At 41.9% G+C, this 20,944-nt stretch overlaps 1 protein-coding gene across 13 annotated transcripts in view; it reads right to left on the bottom strand.

Annotated features, from left to right (window-relative positions):
- Positions 1-20,944, bottom strand: part of PTPRU (protein tyrosine phosphatase receptor type U) — a 173,140-nt gene that overhangs the window by 63,119 nt on the left and 89,077 nt on the right. For all 13 annotated transcript variants that reach the window (XM_060784674.2, XM_060784673.2, XM_060784671.2 and 10 more), the window contains exons 10-14: positions 18,567-18,768; positions 14,825-14,927; positions 10,756-11,029; positions 6,849-6,885; positions 988-1,129 (exon numbers count right to left, since the gene is read on the bottom strand). In XM_060784674.2, coding sequence (XP_060640657.2) covers positions 988-1,129; positions 6,849-6,885; positions 10,756-11,029; positions 14,825-14,927; positions 18,567-18,768 — 758 coding nt within the window. The remainder of the gene's footprint in view (positions 1-987; positions 1,130-6,848; positions 6,886-10,755; positions 11,030-14,824; positions 14,928-18,566; positions 18,769-20,944) is intronic.

The raw sequence follows: 20,944 nt of genomic DNA on the forward strand, positions 1-20,944 counted from the left end.
TAATAATAATAATAATAATAATAATAATAATAATCTTTATTTATACCCCGCCACCATCTCCCCCAACAGGGACTCGGGGAGGCTTACATGAGGCCAAGCCCAAACAACATATTACAGCAAAATAAAACCAAAAACATAAGCACCATGTGTGGTGGCTGTGCAATAAAGCAAAACAATACAGGAAAGAAATTCATGAAATAACACAAAAATGAAATCTGAAATTTACTTACTAGGAATAACAGACAGAAACATAGATAAGAACAAAGAAAAATTCCCGAACTACTTAACAACCGCTGTGAGAAGAATTTGTGCAAAGAACTGGAGAGTAAAGGAAACACCACCTACTCAGCAATGGATAGGAAAAAAATCTTAAAAATAAGGAATATGGACAAACTAACACAGTTACTGATAAAATACCAAGGAACATTGAAAAAAGAAATAGATTGGAGCCCAGTGAAGGAATATTTACTACAAGATTTAGACTAATAGATTAAAAGAAGTATTGCCTGGAGAAGAAAAGAAATGAAAAGGTGAAGCCCAAATTAATATATGGAAAGCCAAGACTGGAGAGAAAAGAAGAATCCCCAAGGAAGAAGACCAGAAGCAAAATTTCCACGTGCCCCCCCGCCCCCGCTCTTTTTTTCCCCACACCTTTCCCAACTTTCACCCTCCTTTGTTTCTTCTGTCCCCACTCTCTTCACCATACAATTTTCCCCTAATATTATCTTAACATCTTAGAATCATTGAATCATAGAGTTGGAAGATACCTCATGGGCCATCCAGTCCAACCCCTGACAAGAAGCAGGAAAATTGTGTTCTTTATTCTTTTTCATCTATATTTGCAAAACTTTAATAAAAGTTTTTAAAGTGATGGTGGCTATAGGCAGATGGTAGTGAACACAACGTCCTTATTCAACGGGAACTTATTACAGTGAAATGGGAGGGGAAAAGGGCTGAAAGCTCACTGGCAGAGAAATGCTTCCTTACCCTTTCTGAATGACAACAATGATTGCGCCCAAGAGGATGATCAGTGCCAGGAGGCCTCCAGCACAAATGCCCAGGATGAGGCCCATCTCCTCAGACTGCTGTGACACTTCCAGGGGTGGACGCTTGCTCTCTTTGCATGCAGCTGGAGGAGATAAAAGCAGAAGAGACATAGAGACATAGAATCATAGAATCATAGAGTTGGAAGAGACCTCATGGGCCATCCAGTCCAACCCCCTGCCAAGAAACAGGAATATTGCATTCAAAGCACCCTTGACAGATGGCCATCTAGCCTCTGTTTAAAAACCTCCAAAGAAGGAACCTCCACCACATGTCAATCAAGTGATATCTGTGACCCGTTACAGTGGTGAACCATCCCTTTCTTGTGTGCATTCTCTGCCCATCTTTCTCATGGGATGGGGGCCAAGGCAGCTGGAAGAAATATACAAGATCACATTTTTAAAAAATATGTTGTAAAAATTAAAAAGAAATTAAATGCCAAGCATTGGTGGAACTGCGATAAAAAGTTGAAATGTATTTAAAATGTTAACTAGCAATAACAAATAGAATAACATCAAAAGCATTTTATTATCATGTTTATTGTTATTTTAGATTTTAGATAAACTATTATGCAGAACATTAACATGCTCAAGGATTTTTTGTATAAGCTGTTTTAAGGCATCCATGTTATGTTTTCGTCTTGTTTAAATATTACGTACCTTCCCGATTTAGATATTCTATTTTAAAGGTTAATTGTATATTCTGTTTTAATAATAAAAATTATAGAAAAAAGAAAAGAAAGAAACTATGCTGGCACAAATGCGGCAAAATGGGCTCTTGTGCACACATGTGATGGGACTATGATGAGATACAAAAGTTTTTTAATAAAATAAAGAAAGAGACGGGGGAATTAATACGGCAAAAAGGAGAGCCGAATAAAAGGGAATTTTTGATTCAGAAAATAGATGGCAAGGGCAGCACTGATAAATGGGATGGCATCATAAAACATATGATCAATGCGGCTCAAGCAACTTTAGCTCTGGGCTGGAAAGACCAGGAAACATGGGAATTGAAAAAAATGGTTTGAATATTTAGCAGACAGTATGCTCCAGGATTATATTTTGAAAAGAGGATGAAAACCTTTTTGGAAAAAAGAAAAAGGCTATGGGCAGGAAGCCTTGGTGCTCATGTTGTCATTGTGCCTCTCCTCACAGTTCAAGCACACAGCCCAGGAAGACAGGGAATAGGAATGAATACCAATCTTTGCAGATGGTGCCACCAGGAATGATGTGGCTTTCTGGACCATGTTATGAGGTTTAATGAAGCTGGGTTTTTGGCAAGTGATGTGCGGCACCTCAGAAGGGTTGACTTGAAGGGCTTGTTTATTTCTACTTGTCATTTAATAACTAATAATAATAATGATGATGATAATAATAATAATAATAACTTTATATTTATATCCCGCCACCTTCTCCCCGAAGGGACTCGGGTGGCTTACATGGGGACCAAGCCCAGCATAGAACAAGGATTACAAGTTTAAAAACAATTAAAAACATAATTACATATAAACAATATAATTTAAACAATTAAAACCAGAAGAGTAAAAAATCATAAAAAATACATCAACCGACATCAAACAACCAGTAACCAGAAATGGTGGGCATGATTAAATTCAAGGGGGTAAGGCAAAGACTTGTGCAAAATGCAGACTATAGGGCCTGGGCTGGGAGTAAAGTGCTGACAAAACCAATCAATAAATTAGAGCTGGGCAGACCTGAATGGGGACTAAACTGTCATTCAAAGGCACACTGAAACATCCAGGTTTTCAAGTCTTTGCAGTAGGTGGACATTATACTCCTACTGATGCAGGCCAAAATCCCATTGGATTTCTAGTGCCCGCCTTTTGCTTGTTAATCAAGCAGTGCTTTTTGTAAGTCCCCTTCCACACCACTGAATAAAATCCCACATTATCTGATTTGAACTGGAGTATTGGCTATCCCCCCCAATTTGCTAGATTATATGAGTCTATACTGCCATATAATCCACTTCAAAGCAGATAATCTGGATCTTATATGGCAATGCAGAGAGGCCCATAGAGAGACCAACAAGAGCTTTGGAGTTCGATGTCATCCGCATCCTGATCACACCTATCACCCCTTTATTGCCAAGGAGACGGCAGCAGAACTGAATCATTGCCTAGATCAGTGGTTCTCAACCTGTGGGTCCCCAGGTGTTTTGGCCTACAACTCCTAGAAATCCTAGCCAGTTTACCAGCTGTTAGGATTTCTGGGAGTTGAAGGCCAAAAACATCTGGGGACCCCAGGTTTAGAACCACTGGCCTAGATGTAAAAAAGGACTGGTGAATATATTGAGGCTCAATTCAGACAAGAAGGAAATGCTACTGGTTAACAGGAAAACCAACCTGGCATTGAGATTGCAGCCTGTTCTGGATGGAGCTGCATTCCTATGAAAATTCAGGGTCATAGTCTGGGGCTGTTCTTGGGCCAAATTTTGATCCTGTAAAGCCAGGTTGCTGCTGCGGAGAGAGCGCTTTTGCCCAGCTTTGGCACAACACCAACTGCATCCTTGTTTGGGGCAGGGAGAGCTGACCACAGAGTTGCATGCCCTGTCTAGTTCCTTCTTGGTTAATGACTGCAATGCCCTCTGTGTAGGGCATGAAAGTATTTGGAAGCTGCAGCTAGTGCCTCAGCATTGCATCTATGTGAAAATACAGTTCTGATGGACATGTGATTACATCTGGGGAACGGCTGAGGAAGACATGATGACATGCCTAAGGAGATTGCAGAAATGGCTGAGTCACCATCATGTGAGGTTTATGACATTTGTCCCTTACTGATGACAAGTCAGCAGGTGTTTTTTTTAATTTTTTTTTCCATGTCAGGAACGACTTGAGAGGGAGCAAGCTTGTTTTCTGCTTCTCTGGAGACTAGGATGCGAAACAATGGCTTCAAACTACAAGAAAGGAGATTCCATCTGAACATGAGGAAGAACTTCCTGACTGCGAGAGCCGTTCAGCAGTGGAACTCTCTGCCCTGGAGCGTGGTGGAGGCTCCTTCTTTGGAAGCTTTTAAACAGAGGCTGGATGGCCATCTGTCAGGGGTGATTTGAATGCAATATTCCTGCTTCTTGGCAGGGGGTTGGACTGGATGGCCCATGTGGTCTCTTCCAACTCTTTGATTCTATGAGAAACTGCAAGTCACTTCTGGTGTGAGAGAAGAGTGGTTACAAAGGGGAGAGGAAATGCTCAGTCTCTCCCTTTCCTGTGTGAATCGTGTCATGAATATCTCTGTCTCTGAGAATCCTCTGATTATTTGTTGTTGCTTATTCGTTCACTCGCTTCCGACTCTTTGTGACCTCATGGACCAGCCCAGGCCAGACGTCCCTGTCGGCTGTCGCCACCCCCAACTTCTTCAGAGTCAAGCCAGTCACTTCAAGGATACCCATCCATCTATCTTGCCCTTGGTCGGCCCCTCTTCCTTTTTCCTTCCATTTCCCCCAGCATCACTGTCTTCTCTAAGCTTTCCTGTCTTCTCATTATGTGGTCAAAGGACTTCATCTTTGCCTTCCATATCCTTCCCTCCAATGAGCAGTAGGGCTTTATTTCCTGGAGTATGGACTGGTTGGATCTTCTCGCAGTCCAAGGCACTCTCAGAACTTTCCTCCAACACCACAGTTCAAAAGTGCCACTCTTCCTTCGCTCAGCCTTGCTTATGGTCCAGCTCTCACATCCATAGGTTACTTTGGGGAATATCATTGCTTTAACTATGCAGATCTTCATTGCCAGTGTGATGTCTCTACTCTTCACTATTTTATCGAGATTGGCCATTACTCTCCTCCAAGAAGTAAATGTCTTCTGATTTCCTGGCTGCAGTCTGTGTCTGCAGTAATCTTTGCACCCAGGAATACAAAGTCTGTCACTGCCTCCACGTTTTCTCCTTCTATTTGCCAGTTATCAATCAGTCTTGTTGCCAAAATCTTGTTTTTTTTTATGTTTAACTGCAACCCATCTTTTGCACTTTCTTCTTTCACCTTGATTAGAAGGCTACTCAGCTCCTCCTTGCTTTCGGCCATCAAAGTAGTATCATCTGCATATATAAGGTTGTTAATGTTTCTTCCAGCAATTTTAACCCCAGCCTTGTATTCGTCAAGCCCCGCACATTGCATGATGTGTTCTGCATACAAGTTGAATAGATTGGGTGAAAGTATACAACCCTGACGTACTCCTTTCCCAATCTTGACCCAGTCTGTTGTTCCATGGTAAGTTCTTACTGTTGCTACTTGGTCCTTATACAGATTCCTCAGGAGAGAGACAAAGTGATTTGGTATCCCCAGCCACCAAGAACTTGCCACAATTTATTATGATCCACACAGTCAAAGGCTTAGAATAGTTAATAAAACAGAAATAGATGTTTTTCTGAAACTCCCTGCCTGCTGCTCCTCTTCCTCCTCTTAATATTGTTTATAGATCAATATATCCAGATTGTACAGCTGTAAATAGTGCAATGCTGAAGATTAAAGCCTCCTGATATTTTTGGATGAAAAACTAAACCTGTGAGTTTACTAAACAATGTCTGGAGAAGGTCAGGCACTGCAGTTGTACTCTGCTGACTAGCTGATTAACTGACTAAACTGTATTTGCTGTGAATGAACTCTGATAGGTTTTGCTTATCTCTGTAGCACTTGCTTGTCCAGTGTGCAGTGGTTCCAGGGGAGTCGCAATTGGAAAACTATATGTCACTTCGTGAATCTATCCCGCGACAGTGTCATAGGTGGATTTTAGAGACTGTATAACACCAGTCTTACTGGTGTTGTACTACAAAGCCCTACATGACTTGGGGCCAGGATATTTCCATCCATATGAGTTTGTCAGAAAATTGTGATCTTAAAAGGAAACCCTATTGGTTGTTCCAACACACCTCGTAGGATTGTTTTTAGACTACTTTTAGGAGCTTTTAAATAATATTTTTACACTGGGAGCCTGCGGTAGTGCAGTGGATTAAACCACTGAGCTGCTGAACTTGTTGACTGAAAGGTTGCAGGTTCAAATCCGGGGAGCAGGGTGAGCTCCCACTGTTAGCCCCAGCTTCTGCCAACCTAGCAGTTCAAAACATGCAAATGTGAGTAGATCACGGCGGAAGGGTAATAGCGCTCCATGCAGTCATGCTGGCCACATGACCTTGGAGGCATCTACAGACAACACCGGCTCTTCAGATTAGAAATAGCGATGAGCACCATCCCCCAGAGTTGGACACAAATGGACTTAATGTCAGGGGAAAACCTTTACCTATATAGTATTTTTAAATGTATATGTGTGTGTGTGTGTGTGTGTGTGTGCGCGCGCACACACACACACACACACTGTTTTACTTTGATTACTGCCCCTGGAGAGCCTGTGAACTGGTAGGTGATATAAAAATAAAATTATTATTATTATTATTATTATTATTATTATATCCCACTTTATCTCTATCCTGAAAGAGACTCAAAGCAGCTTAACATAAAAGCATTAGCATAACTATTTTAAATATACAAATATGCAAACATTAAAACAGAATTAAATATAAACAGCATTAAAAATTCACAGCTACAATCGTTAAAACTTATTAAAAATTAAAAGCACAGCATCCCCTGAACTGATCTTAAAAACCTCAATATTTAAAAGCTGGTTTTAGCCTGCTGCCAGAATATAAATATTTATATTTATATTTATATGAATAAATATCTTGTTGCTAACCACTACCCTATGAAAACAAACAATGCACATTATTCAGCAACAGAATGCAAAACAGAAATTCGAATCAGAATTGGCAGTTACAAGAAAGTTCAGAAAAAAGATGGCTTACCTTTCCGGGCTATCCGGATACAATTCAGCCTTGTTTCCTAAGAAAGAAGGAAACAGGCTGTCAGGTTTACATGACAAGGTGCTGTCTTCCAAAAGCAGGGGTGGGGGAGGAATACTTGTTATTATTATAGATTTATTTGTACATAACAATTATTTATTAACTGTATTTCTACCCTGCCCTTCTCACCCCAAAGGGGACTCAGAGCAGAGCAACAACAATTCAATGCCACATAAAACAGATGCCACATAAAACAACACAGCACACGTGCACATGAAGTCCAAGTGTCTGGGATTCGTCTCTGAATATCTGGCTCTTCCCAAGGGCCTAGGATATTAGAGATAGATAGATAGATAGATAGATAGATATTATTTATTTATTTAAATTACAGAACAATGCAGCACACATGCACATGAGGTCCAAGTGTGTGGGATTCGTCTCTGGCTATCAGGCTCTTCCCAAGGGCTTGGGATATTAGCGATATTATTATATTACTATTATATTATATTTATTGTATTATTATATTTTGTTATTATATTTATTATTACATTTTATTATATATTATTATTATATTTACATATAAATAACAATACAAATAACAACACAGAATGTAAACAATCCTGAAGTGTAAAGTTACCTATCTGAACGCATCTCCCTTTATGAACCATTGAGGGCTTTAAGATTGTCTGGGGAGACCCTGCTCTCGGTCCCGCCTTTGTCACAAGTACATCTGGCTGGGACGAGAGACAGGGCCTTCTCAGCGGTGGCCCATCGGCTATGGAACACACTCCCTAAGGAGATTAGATCGGCTTCTTCACTCCTAACATTTTGGAAAAACTCAAGACATGGCTGTTCAAGCAAGCATTTGCAAATATGGAGTAATGGACATAGGAAGATGGAACAACTATACGATGGGACTGGACAATGTTTTAATGCGGATTTATTAACTTATGTTTTATTGCTGCTGTTATGATTTTATTGATGTTAATGTTTCTAAATTGTACTTGTACTTTTGTGGCATTGAATTTTGCCTTGTAAACCTCCTCGAGTTGCTGGAAGGCTGAGAGGGGCTGTATACAAATTCAGTAAATAAATCAATAAATAATGCTGCCAAAAAATGTCCCAAGTTCATTAACTGTCTTAACTGTCTTAAAAAGACATTCCTGGCCTCAGACCAGTTCCAGGCATGGCAGTCTGATCACTCGCAGTGAACCCAGTTTTTCCCAAACCAGTTCCAAACTACATTACAGAGTCAGTGTAGAAAGGGCCTGCAAATTTGCTGGGAACTTTGACCATAGGAAGTTTTCTGCCAATTTCTAGTGACCCGAAGTCATTGCAAGCCAATAAATAAAAAGTAACCTTCAAGCCTACCACTTATATCTTTTCAAGGGATTATTATGCTCAAAACCCTCTTAAAACATTATTATTTATTAGCATGAGGGGGAAAAACAAGGAAGAATAATGAAAATAAAGACAGAAGGCTTTAAAGAGCAAGCTAGGGTGTGCTGTGATTCCTAGCTCTGAATATGTTTTAACGAGTTTTAACTGTGAATTTTAATACAGTTATGTTGAATTCTGTTTTAATGTTTGCATATTGTTATTGTTGTGATGGAGTCTTCAAGTAGTGATACTACTAGGAGTATTAGGAGGGGAAGAAAGACTACTCGTGAGCAAGACTCCAATGAGGAGCAACAGAGAAAGCGGATCAGGGAAATACTTATGGAATCCAGTGATGATGAATCATTTGAGGGCTTCGCAGGGAATAATGGGTCTGAGACTGAGGAGAGTGATATGGCAAGTTCAGAGGATGGAGAAATGGACTGGACTAAAGTGCGGGAGGTTCAGAACGTTTGTGTAGAGTCCACATGTAGTGACACGTTTGTGGGGTTCTCTGCATGGCACAGTGGGGATATGGCTAAGTCTTGGGGAGTTATGGGTCTGGATAGAAGATGGAGAGATTGGAGGGATCAGCGAAGGGCTTCAGCTGAAAGGAGGTCTGGTGGGGCATTGTCTGATTCCAGTTCTGAGGAGGAATTGGGGCAAGGGGTTTCAGCTGGTAACAAGGTGTCGGCTGGTTCCAGTTCGGAGGATGATTTGTGAATAAAAGTGGGGTTGGGAGATGGGGTTCCTTGCAGTCGGCAAGGTGTTGATGGGTATTTGTGTGTCCTTGAGAGCTGTTTGGGAAGACATGTTTGGGAAGACTTCTGTGGACCTGCTGCGCTGCCGTTCTTTGTTTTGGCTCTGTGTGTGACCTGGACTGGATTATCGTGTTTGCTGCCTTCTCCTTCCTCAACCCGGATTGGATTCGCGACGACAACTACATCACGTTTGGATTGACTTGGTAGACGACTTCAGCCTTGCTGTTCGACCCTTCATATTCGCTGACGTCCTGCAGCGGGTTGGAGTGCCTTTTTCCCCTGCTGATTGCATAGCTTTAAGTTTAAACCGGATTATATTCCTGTTTAATCTGGGTTATTTTCCAGGTCCTGTTTTTTGGGTTAACTGTGGGTAATACTGTGTTTCACACTGAAGAATAAGTGTTTCGAACCTTTTTGGTTTGTTTTTGGACTCTCTTGGTTGTGAACTAATAAACTTTACTTTTACTAAATACTGGTCTGGTGCTTTAAGGGATCTGTCTTGCAACAGTTATATTTTAAATTGTATATTTTAAATGATGTGGGGTTGGACTAGATGGCCCAGGTGGTCTCTACCAGCTCTATGATTCTATGATTTTACTTTTAATTGTAAGCCACTTTGAGTTTTCTTCAGGAGAGATAAAGCAGGGTATAAATAAACATAATAATAATAATAATAATAATAATAATAATAATAATAGAATTAATATATTCTAACTTATTTTCACAGCAAAAGCTGGGCAAGTCCTAAAAGTAAATAGCACCATCTGCCATTCTGGGGCCAGAGTGAAGAGGGGGAAATCAGGAAGAAGACACAATTCCATTATGTCTCCTGTGCCTTCAGCTGGGAGCCCCTACCCCAGCAACAATATAGTAATGTCATATTGTGCTATGCTAATAATATAATAAATTGTATATATATATAATATTGGTCATAATATAATAATGTAATACAGCATAATACTACTAATAATACACTATAATATTTGTATATTTTATATAACATGGAATATTGAAGTATAGTGGTATAGTACATCACTATACTTCAATATTGTGCTAGGCTAATAATATAATATATTGTATGTACATATTATATTGATCATAATATTATAATGTAATACAATATGATACTAATAACAATACAATATAATAATATAAAAATTATATATTATATACTACCTGCAATATTACTAATACTGTTGCAGTACAGTGGTATAGTACAATATAGTAATATATAATACTAATATTATGCTTGACTAACAATATAATATATTGTATATACATATAACTTACAAGCCTCTCTGAATCCCCTTCAGGGTGAGAGAGTGCAGGGTATAAATATAGTGAGTAAATAAATCAATAAATAAATACTTAACCAGTGTCAAGTTTTGGCAACCTCTTATGACTGACTTGGAGCTTACCAAAGGAGACATTGTTCAGCAAGACAGCTTTACATGCAGAAACCAGATTCAGTAACACAAGGCTAAGAAGAAAGCCGGCTGTTAGGAATTGTGGGAGTTGCACTCCAAAACACCTGGAGGGCCAAACTTGGCCCATGGCTGCTCTCGACACTGTTGTAAAAATTTCCCTGAAATATGTACTTTCTATTGGATAATTTTACAGATGAATGCAACTGACACCTCTAACTGCCTTGGCTCAATGCTGTGGAATCCTAAGATTTATAGTTTGGTATCAACATCCTTTGGTAGAGAAGGCTCAAGGCCTTATGAAACTACAACTCCCGAGATCCCACAAAGAGGTGATTGACTACTCACGCCTTTGAGGATGCTCATTGCCTGGAGATGGATCAGATAGGCCTTCTTGGGCTCCAGAGGTGGATTCCAATAACCGCTGTAGGTTTGGTTGTCACCGACAGTGAAAGGTTTGGCATCTGGGAGGCTACTGGGCGGAAGTTCTGCTCCAAAGTAGTGGATGGAGCCACGAGCCAAAGCATCGGAGAAGGTGAGTGGCACCGGGAAGCACTCTGGGCCACCCACTTCCCGCTTGATCTTCTTGGGCCGGTCTTCTTCCACAATGACTTGGTATGTGCTGGGAAGATGACAGCAACAGGTTGGGGGGAAAGAAAACAAAAATATCAGAGTTGTGTTGTCAAAGGCATTCATGGCTGGAATCACTGGGATGCTGTATGGCTATGTTTCAGTAGCATTCTCTCCTAATATTTCACCTGCATCTGTGGCTAATGGCTTCCTCAGAGCTTCTGTTGGCAGTGAGGGAAGTGGAGTGTTTATAAATATACTCATGGAATAATGTTGTTGTTATTATTATTATTATTATTATTATTAAACTTTATTTGTACCCCGCTAGCATCTCCCGAAGGATTCGATGCGGCTTACACAGGCCGAGGCCTCAACACACAACATAACAATACAATCTAAGCAAATCAAACAATTAAAAACAGAATAAAACAAAGTAAACAACAGGCACAATACACTAAAACACAATAAAACTGGGCCGGGCCAGAAGGTGGGTACAAAGATTAAAAGTGCTGATGTGACAGGAGGTGTATAAAGGGCTTCTAGGGCAAGTGCGATGTGCGATGTGCAACAATCATTGGTTCTGATAAAGTGCTTATGGGACTTGGTAATGAAGATTTCCTAATCTGGGAAGGCGCATCGGAAAAGCCAGGTCTTCAAGTTCTTTCTGAAGACAGCCAATGTAGGGGCCTGTCTAAGGTCTTTGGGGAGGGTGTTCCAGAGTTGGGGGGCCACCACAGAAAAGGCCCTGTCCCGCGCCCCCACCAAGCGTGCTTGCGACGCCGGTGGGATCATGAGCAAGGCCTCTCCAGATGACCAAAGTGAACGTGTGGGTTCGTAGATGGAAACGCGGTCACGCAGGTAGGCTGGTCCCAAACCGTTCAGGGCTTTGTAGGTAAGCACCTGCACCTTAAATTGGGCTCGGAATATAAACGGCAGCCAGTGGAGCTCCTTTAACAGGAGGGTTGACCTCTCTCTGTAAGGGGCCCCAGTTAGCATCCTGGCTGCTGATCGTTGGACCAGTTGGAGCTTCAGAGCCGTCTTCAAGGGCAGTCCCACGTAGAGCGCATTGCAGTAATCCAATCTGGAGGTGACCAAGGCATGGACCACTCCGGCCAGATCCGCCTTCGCGAGGTATGGTCGCAGTTGGCGCACGAGTCTCAGTTGTGCAAAAGCCCTCCCAGACACCGCTGATGCCTGAGCCTCAAGCGTGAGCGTTGAATCCAAGAGGACTCCCAAACTGCGGACCTGTGACTTCAGGGGGAGTGTAACCCCGTCCAGCACAGGTTGCCACCCTATACCCCGGTCAGGTTTGCGATCGACCAGAAGGACCTCTGTCTTGTCAGGATTGATCTTCAGCTTGTTCCTCCCCATCCGGATAGACACAGCGGCCAGGCACTCATCCAGCACCCGAGGGGCCTCCTTGGAATTAGGTGGAAAGGAGTAGTAGAGCTGTGTGTCATCCGCATAGAGGTGGCACCTAGCTCCAAAACTCCGGATGACCTCTCCCAGTGGTTTCATGTAGGTATTAAAAAGCATGGGTGACAGAATAGAGCCTTGCGGGACCGCACAGGTCAATGGCCAGGGATCCGAGCAGGCGTCTCCCAGCTTCACCATCTGGGATTGACCCTCCAGGAAGGATCGGGGCCACGACATAACTGTGCCCCCGAGACCCATCCCAGAGAGTTGTCCCAGAAGGATACCATGATCGATGGTATCAAAAGCCGCTGAGATGGCCAAGAGAACCAACAGAGTCACACTCCCCCTGTCCAGCTCTCTACGGAGGTCATCCACCAAGGCGACCAAGGCTGTCTCGGTACCATGACCAGGCCTGAAACCAGACTGTGACTGATCTAGGTAGTTGATGTCATCTAAAAAGCCCTGGAGCTGGAAGGCAACCACCCGCTCCAGCAACTTACCCAAGAAAGGAAGGTTGGAGATCGGTCTGAAATTGTTCAGCACCGTGGAGTCAAGGGAAACCTTTTTAAGGAGTGGACGAACCACAGCTTGTTTCAGGAGAGATGGAAAAAAACCCTGCTCCAATGATGCATTGATGATCAACCCAAACCAGTCAACCAACTCCTCCCTGGCCGATTTAATTAGCCAAGACGGGCAAGGGTCCAGAGCCGAAGTGGTTGCCCTCACAGCCCCAAGGACCTCCTCCACAGTCTCAGGAGGAACAAGCCTAAAAGAATCCCACAAAGTTGGACAAGCAGATGCCTCAATCACCTCCTCTGGCACTGCGGTGAAATTGGAGTCGAGCTCAAGGCGTATCTGAGCGACTTTGTCTGCAAAGTGGTGTGCGAAATCACGACACTGAGTTTCCGGGTCGTCAAAAACCTCCTCCACCACAGGTGGCTGAAGGAGCTCCCCAACAACCCGGAACAACTCCGATGATCTATTTGATGATCTAATGTTTACAGCTTAACCATGTTTACCACCACAGTTAGAGGACCACACTTGATTGAGTCTAAGTTGATGTTTATATATGTGCACATGTTTTACTTTATTGTATTTTATATTGTGCTCACTCTTACGTTTTATTTTTAGGCAATTTGTGCCATCTGTGAGCTGCTCCAAGTCCCTTCAGGGACATGTTGGCGGGATATCAGAATAAAGTTGTCGTCATCACTATTCTTATTTGTTTACTGACACAAAAACACAGTATGACACAGCAAACGAGATATATATGCTGGATTTTGTATCACAAAATCACAAGCCAAATACTTCCCAAGCATTTAGGACTGTGTGATGTATTTTTGAATGATGCATGCAGCTCAAGGTTAGATGGCCTTTTGCAGTTGACCAGTCATGATTTTGTCAATGTTTATTGTTTCCAAATGTTGGCTGAGATCTTTTGGCACGGCACCCAGTGTGCCAATGACCACTGGGACCACCTGTATTGGTTTATGCCAGAGCCTTTGCAGTTCGATTTTGAGGTCCTGATAATGATTGAGTTTTTCCTGATGTTTTTCATAATTTGGCTGTCACCTGGTATGGCAACATCAATAATCCAGCCTTTTTTCTTTTCCACAATCATGATATCTGGTATATTGTGTTCCAAAACTTTGTCAGTCTGGATTTGAAAGTCCCACAGTATTTTTGCGTGTTCATTTCCCACTACCTTTGCAGGTTTATGATCTCACCAGGTCTTTAATACTGGCAGCTGGTACTTGTGACATAAGTTCCAGTGAATCATTTGGGCCACAGAGTTGTGCTTCTGTTTGTATTATTATTATTATTATTATTATTATTATTATTATTATTATCTTCTGACACCATAAATAAATAAATATGAGACAAGGTGAGAAGACAGAAGAGGAAACAACCAATGGACTTAAAATTGAAATGGTTAGAATCGTCAATATTTTATGAAATGTGTGTTAAAGAAATAAGCTTTGAATGCGATTTTCCGGCTTCTTGGCACAAGGTCTCTTCCAGCTCTAGGATTCTAGGATTCTAGAGAAAAAGACAGCTATAACAAGGACAATTTTGTAAAACAACTCCCCATACATACCCTCTTTGTTTTCTCCTTGCAACATATCCAACATTTGTCAAGATGCAACTAAGCAATAACTAATCTATTATCCCCAATTTCTTCTTTTCCCTTCCCTTCTCCCCCACTCCCGGCTTTCCTAATGAATGTTTAATAAAAATCATTTGGGGAAAAAAGAAAGAATAAACGAGGCAAGGAAGACAAAACAGTGCAGTTCTGACCTCACTTCCATCCACTCCCACAACTACAATCCCTATTTGTAAGATAGAAAGGAAAAGAAATAAATAAAGCAAGCAAGTGTTGAATCTATTTTGCTAAGAAAGGAGAATGAGACCAGAGGAGATTTTTCTGTACCTGATTGGGGCGCCTCTGCCTTGTGCCGGCTTCAACAGAACGGTGATGGTGCTCTCGGATTCTTCAAGTGGGGAAGGCAGGTCTCCGTAATGGAAACTGGGAGCTAAAAGCAAACCCAACAGGCAATGATCAAAAGGAACAGATTTACAAAGTGAAGACCCATCTGGCTGTGATGACTCTGAACCTGCTAGTGCAAAAGTTTCTCATGGAGCCCAAAGAAATGCGCATTTCCATCTACAAACCCACGCGACCTCTGCAATCTTCCGGAGAGGCTCTTCTCTCGCTCCCGCGCTCATCACAAGCACGACTTGTGGGAAAGAGAGAGAGGGCCTTCTCTGTGGTGTCCCCCTGGTTCTAGAATTCGCTCCCCAGAGATATTAGGCAAACCCCCACCCTGACAATCTTCAGGAGGAGCCTGAAAACTTAGTTATTCCAATGTGCCTTCAATGATTGAATGTAAGATACTCCTTGACCAAACTTTGCATAAAATGACCTCAGAAGCACTTTATTTTATGGTTCGTGCAATAAAATCCTACCTCATCCTCGGATCCCCTCTTTGGTTTTTTACATTGTCCTATCCCCCAGTGTTTTAAATTTTTATCCTTGAATTTGGCCTTCCCCAGTGTGATTAAATGTGGTTTAATGTTTGATTTTATGCTACTGTGTTGTTTACTTATATTGGTTTTGCATTTTATGTACTTTATTTTCTGATTTTTGTTGTGTTTTTGTGTTTATATTGTGTTCAACTGTATTGATGGGCATGGCCTTATGTAAGCCGCCCTGAGTCCCCTTGGGGGAGATGGAGGTGGGGTATAAATAAAGTTGTTGTTGTTGTTGTTGTTGTTATTATTATCATCTGTATCCTATCCGATTTGTCGTTGAGTCACTCCTTTGGGCTTCACGCAAAATATACAATCCTGTGCTTTTCTTTTCTATTTCTGGCTGAATAGCTTAACCATGGGTTTGTCCCACTGTGTCCGAGGTCTGCGCAAGCGCTGCTTGGGGTCTCTTGGTTTCAAGTCCATTTGTCAACATGTCCTTTACTGGTTTCCTTTTGTTCATGCCAGATGCCCTGCCCATCTTCCTTCTTCGGGTCCGCAAGGCTAAAGCACAAAACGAGCTCAGGCTTGCCAGGGACATTAAAAACAATAAAAAGGCTTCTTTTCTTATGTCAGTAGAAAAAGGAAGAACAAGGAGGCGATAGGGCCTCTTCGAGGAGAAGATGGGGCAATGCTGACAGGGGAGAGAAAAAAGGCAGAACTACTTAATCCCTTCTTTGCTTCGGTCTTCTCACAAAAAGAAAGTCATCTTCAACCTCAGCAAGATGGAGTGGATGAGGGATTGGAGGACATCCAACCCCAAATTGGGAAACAAGTCATCCAGGAATACCTGACCACTCTAAATGAGTTCAAGTCCCCAGGGCCAGATCAACTACACCCAAGAGTATTGAAGGGACTAGCGGAAGTCATCTCGGAACCATTGGCAACCATCTTTGAGAGTTCTTGGAGAACGGAAGAAGTTCCAGCAGATTGGAGGAGGGCCAATGTGGTCCCAATCTTCAATAAGGGAAAAAAGGATGACCCAAACAATTACCATCTGGTCAGCCTCACGTCGATACCAGGCAAGATTCTGGAAAAGATTGTTAAGGAAGTGGTCTGCAAACACTTAGAAACAAACGCGGTCATCGCTAATAGTCAACATGGATTTATCAAAAGCAAGTAATGTCAGACTGATCTGATCTCTTTTTTCGATAGAGTTACATGCTGGGTAGATGCAGGGAATGCCGTGGATGTAGCGTACCTGGATTTCAGTAAGGCCTTCGACAAGGTCCCCCATGACCTTCTGGCAAACAAACTAGTCCAATGTGGGCTAGGCAAAACTACTGTGAGGTGGATCTGTAATTGGTTAAATGGACGAACCCAGAGGGTGATTCTCCCCAATACTTCCTCTTCATCTTGGAAAGAAGTGACGAGCGGAGTGCTGCAGGGACGGATCCTGGGCCCGGTCCTGTTCAACATCTTTATTAATGACTTAGATGAAGGGCTAGAAGGCATAATCATCAAGTTTGCAGACGACACCAAATTGGGAGGGATAGCCAATACTCCAGAGGACAGGAGCAGAATTCAAAACGATCTTGACAGATTAGGGAGATGGGCCAAAAGTAACAAAATGAAGTTCAACAGTGACAAATGCAAGATACTCCACTTATGGAATTTGCTCCCCAGAGAGATTAGATCGGTGTCCTCCCTCCTTACTTTTAGGAAAAAACTAAAGACATGGTTTTGGAGCCAGGTCTTTGGCTAGTGGGCACAGCAGGACTTTAGGCACTGAACTCGGACGATAGGATTGTTTGAAAATTGGAAATGGCTTTATGACCTGTGATTATGTGATTTGTTCTATGTGATTATGTAATTTTAATTAATATCACTGTTTAATTGTTATGTAATGGGTTTTATATTACTGTTTTATATTGTTTTGATACTGTTGGCATTGAATTGTTGCCTATGTTAGAGTCCCCCCTCGGGGGTGAGAAGGGCGGGGTAGAAATGGTCTAAATAAATAAATAAATAAATAAAATACCTCTAGTAAATCAATCTCTGTGCTGGGCTGGGAAGAAATCCCTCAATGGATGGCCCTTGGGATTCCCTCCAACTTAATAGGGGAAGCATATTCATTAGTCTAGGGGCTGGGTGGCCATTTGATGCTTTGATTTGGTGCTTTGATGGTGTATTTATTTGATTTTTGTTCCTGGGTTATAAATGCCAGTTTTTAATTGGTTCTAACATAGAAAGATGGGGAACGTTTATTAAATTGCAAAAACCTGGTCTTTGTGGGAGGAACATCTTGCTATAGCACATTTTGCTTTGTTGAGTCTTCAACATAGTTTGTGCTAGAAAAACAAAGTTTCTGGATTAGAACAACTACTTTCAATTGAAAGACTACACAATTAAACAGGAAATAACACTTTCAAGCCAGGAATATATTTTCTTTGTTATTAAAAAAGTTATTTATAAAATTTTGAATATTCCCCAAAAATCTGTGGATAGGTGCAACATTCTGAAATTTGGTGGACTCACAGTGGTCGATGTGTTCTACCACTGTAGCATGATTTACCCCAATAGCTTTGAAAAATGAGGGAGAAAAGAGCTCCTGAAGTTTCCCCAATTGTAGTAACGTAATGATGCCCCAATTATAGTAATTTAATTTTCACTAAGTATACTTTAGGAACCCTTTAGAAATGAAGCGCCAGCACCCCCTAATTTTGAAATGACTTTTGAAACTTTTCTATTGATCGCATATCTCTAGTATCTATACTCCACTTGCTTGACCACCATCAGATCCTCTGAAGATTTTGGCAAAACATCAGGAGAAAATTTATTTACTTACTTATTTAATTACAGTATTTATATTCCGCCCTTCTCACCCCGCAGGGGACTAAGGGTGAATTACAATGTACACATGTAATTCACCCATGTAATTTGGCATTGAATGGCAAACATTCAATGCCAAAGACACACAACAGATATAGACAGACAGTCAGAGGCTATTTAACTTTCCTGGCCACCAGGGGAGCTGTCACTTTCATCGTCCATCTGCGACAAAATGCTGCTAGAACATGGCCACACAGCCCAGAAACCATACCCACTCACAAAAGAACCTCAGCTTTCCGCCTCTTGCATGCCTCACACTCATCTAGAATCATAGAATCATAGAGTTGAAAGAGGGCTCATGGGCCACTAACCTGAGATGTTGGTGGTGATCTCAGTCATCGCCGTTTGGCCAAAGCCCTTGCCATTTCGTGCCCTCACTGAGAACAGGTAAGTCGTGCCAGGATGCAGGTTGGAGAAGACGTGGTAGGTTTCGTTTCGGAGCTTGGAGACTGTGCGCCGAGGGCCAGGCACATTGATGGCAGGGTCAGAAGATTCAATGCTCTGGTAGCTGATCTAAAAAAAGATTATAGTGTAAGAAAATGCAATAGGCAATATAGGCAATTTTGCAAATTCTGGCTATCGGGCATATTTTCACCAATTCTATTTCCACTGACATTCCTGTAACATCGCAAGGGGCCATGCGTGTTTGGAACATACCTTTGCATGAACAGATAGGAAATGTTTACAGGGAAAAGATTCTGTAATGTGTTGTTTTTCAGAACATGGAAGGGTCTACATTAAAGATATGAAAGAGTGTCAATATTTTGAAAATGAATTGGTTAAAATCATTAAAGTGAATTTCAGCCAATTGTCAACGTTTCCGCCAATTGTCAGCCGGGCACCCCTTTGAAAACTGAGCCAACCTGAGAATTTTGATATAAGACGAAAAGCAGCTTGAATTTTGTATTCCAAACAGTGGGTTTGGAAGGAACTATGAAGTCATCCTTAATCTCCCAGAGTGCAAAACATTGTCTCTGGAATTAGAATGTCACCTTTCTGGGAGGCAGCATTTGGCTCTCAGCCTGACAAAAAGAGTGGTGCAGATAAGATTCAGCTTTTTGTCTTGCCATTTCTGCACTCTAATGCATTTCCTTGATACCAGAGGGAGCAGAAGCACAGGGTGAAAAGCAAAACAAGATTAGAGGGGACTTTGCTTATTTGTTTGGGAGGAAAGATGTGGCAGAAACCGTAAACACGTGCGCAAAACACACATGCCTCTACTCAATCGATGAATGAATGAAGGAAACTTTATTTATAGCCTGCCCTATCTCTCCAAGGGGAATCAGAGTGGCTCACAACAGAATACACAGTGGCAAACATTCAATGCCGGCAGTAATATATAAACAGATCAAAAACAACTCAATAAATTATAAAACAGCTTAAATAAACAAAACATAACACATTCAATATAATTACAAACATATTAAATCCTTAAATCTTATTAAAATCTCTAAAATTAGACTAAAATTGTTGGAGGAGAGATGGTAAACAAGATGGTAAGCACCAGATTAACAGGGTGGATGTTAACAGCTAGGTGAGGATGCATACAGATGTATCTAATCCTCTTTGGAAGGGAGCAAACAAAAGGAACCACTCTGGTTTCTTTTACCAGGTAAATAGCAATTTCCACAAGCTGCTTCGTATTGCTGTATGACCTTCCTTGGTCACTAGATGTGCCTTGTTGGAAAACAGCTGCCTTGTTGGAAAACTATTACAGGCTCCACAACGAAGAAAGAACAGTGGATCAAGCTGATCACAGAGGTCGATATGGGCAGGAGCAGCCAGAAGGCGTGGAGGTTGCTAAGACGGCTGAGCAATGACCCCTTACAAACTAATACCCATGCCAACATAAAGGCAGATCAGATAGCACACCAACTCTTGAAGAACGGGAAACCCAACCTTGCCACCAAAGTAGGAAAGAAACCAATAGCCAGACAACAAGAGATTGAGAACAACAACCTTCATGAACCCTTTACATCTACTGAATTGGACATGGCTCTCAACAAATGTAAGAATGGCAAAGCAGCTGGCTTGGATGATCTACGGATGGAACAAATCAAGAACTTTGGTCCAAAAGCAAGGCGCTGGCTGCTGGAGCTGATGAACAACTGCACTGCATCCTGTCAGATCCCCAAAATCTGGAGGAAAGCAAGAGTCATCGCCATCTTGAAGCTAGGCAAAGACTGTAATGACCCAAAAAGCTACAGACCAATCTCCCTGTTGTGCCACCTCTACAAAGTTCTGGAGAGACTTATTTTGCATAGAATTATGGAAAATATAGACCCCTGTCTGATTCCACAGCAGGCTGGCTTCAGAAAAGGCAAAAGCTGCACATCGCAAGTGCTGAACCATACTCAGCACATAGAAGATGGCTTTGAAAGGCAGCAGATCACAGGAGCTGTCTTCATAGACTTGTCAGCAGCCTATGATACTGTGAACCACCGACTCCTCCTGAGAAAAATGTATAATATCACAAAGGACTACCAACTCACCCGCCTCATAGGAAACCTGCTACAAAACAGGAGCTTCTTTGTTGAGTTCCAGGGCCAAAGAAGCAGATGGCGGAAACAGAAGAACGGCCTGCCTCAGGGGAGCGTGCTTGCTCCATCCATGTTCAACATCTACACAAATGACCAGCCACTGCCAGAAGGGACAGAGAGTTTCATCTATGCTGATGATCGTGCCATTA

This window comes from Anolis sagrei, chromosome X, assembly GCF_037176765.1.
Source record: "Anolis sagrei isolate rAnoSag1 chromosome X, rAnoSag1.mat, whole genome shotgun sequence".
In the NCBI taxonomy this organism is placed as follows: domain Eukaryota; kingdom Metazoa; phylum Chordata; class Lepidosauria; order Squamata; family Dactyloidae; genus Anolis; species Anolis sagrei.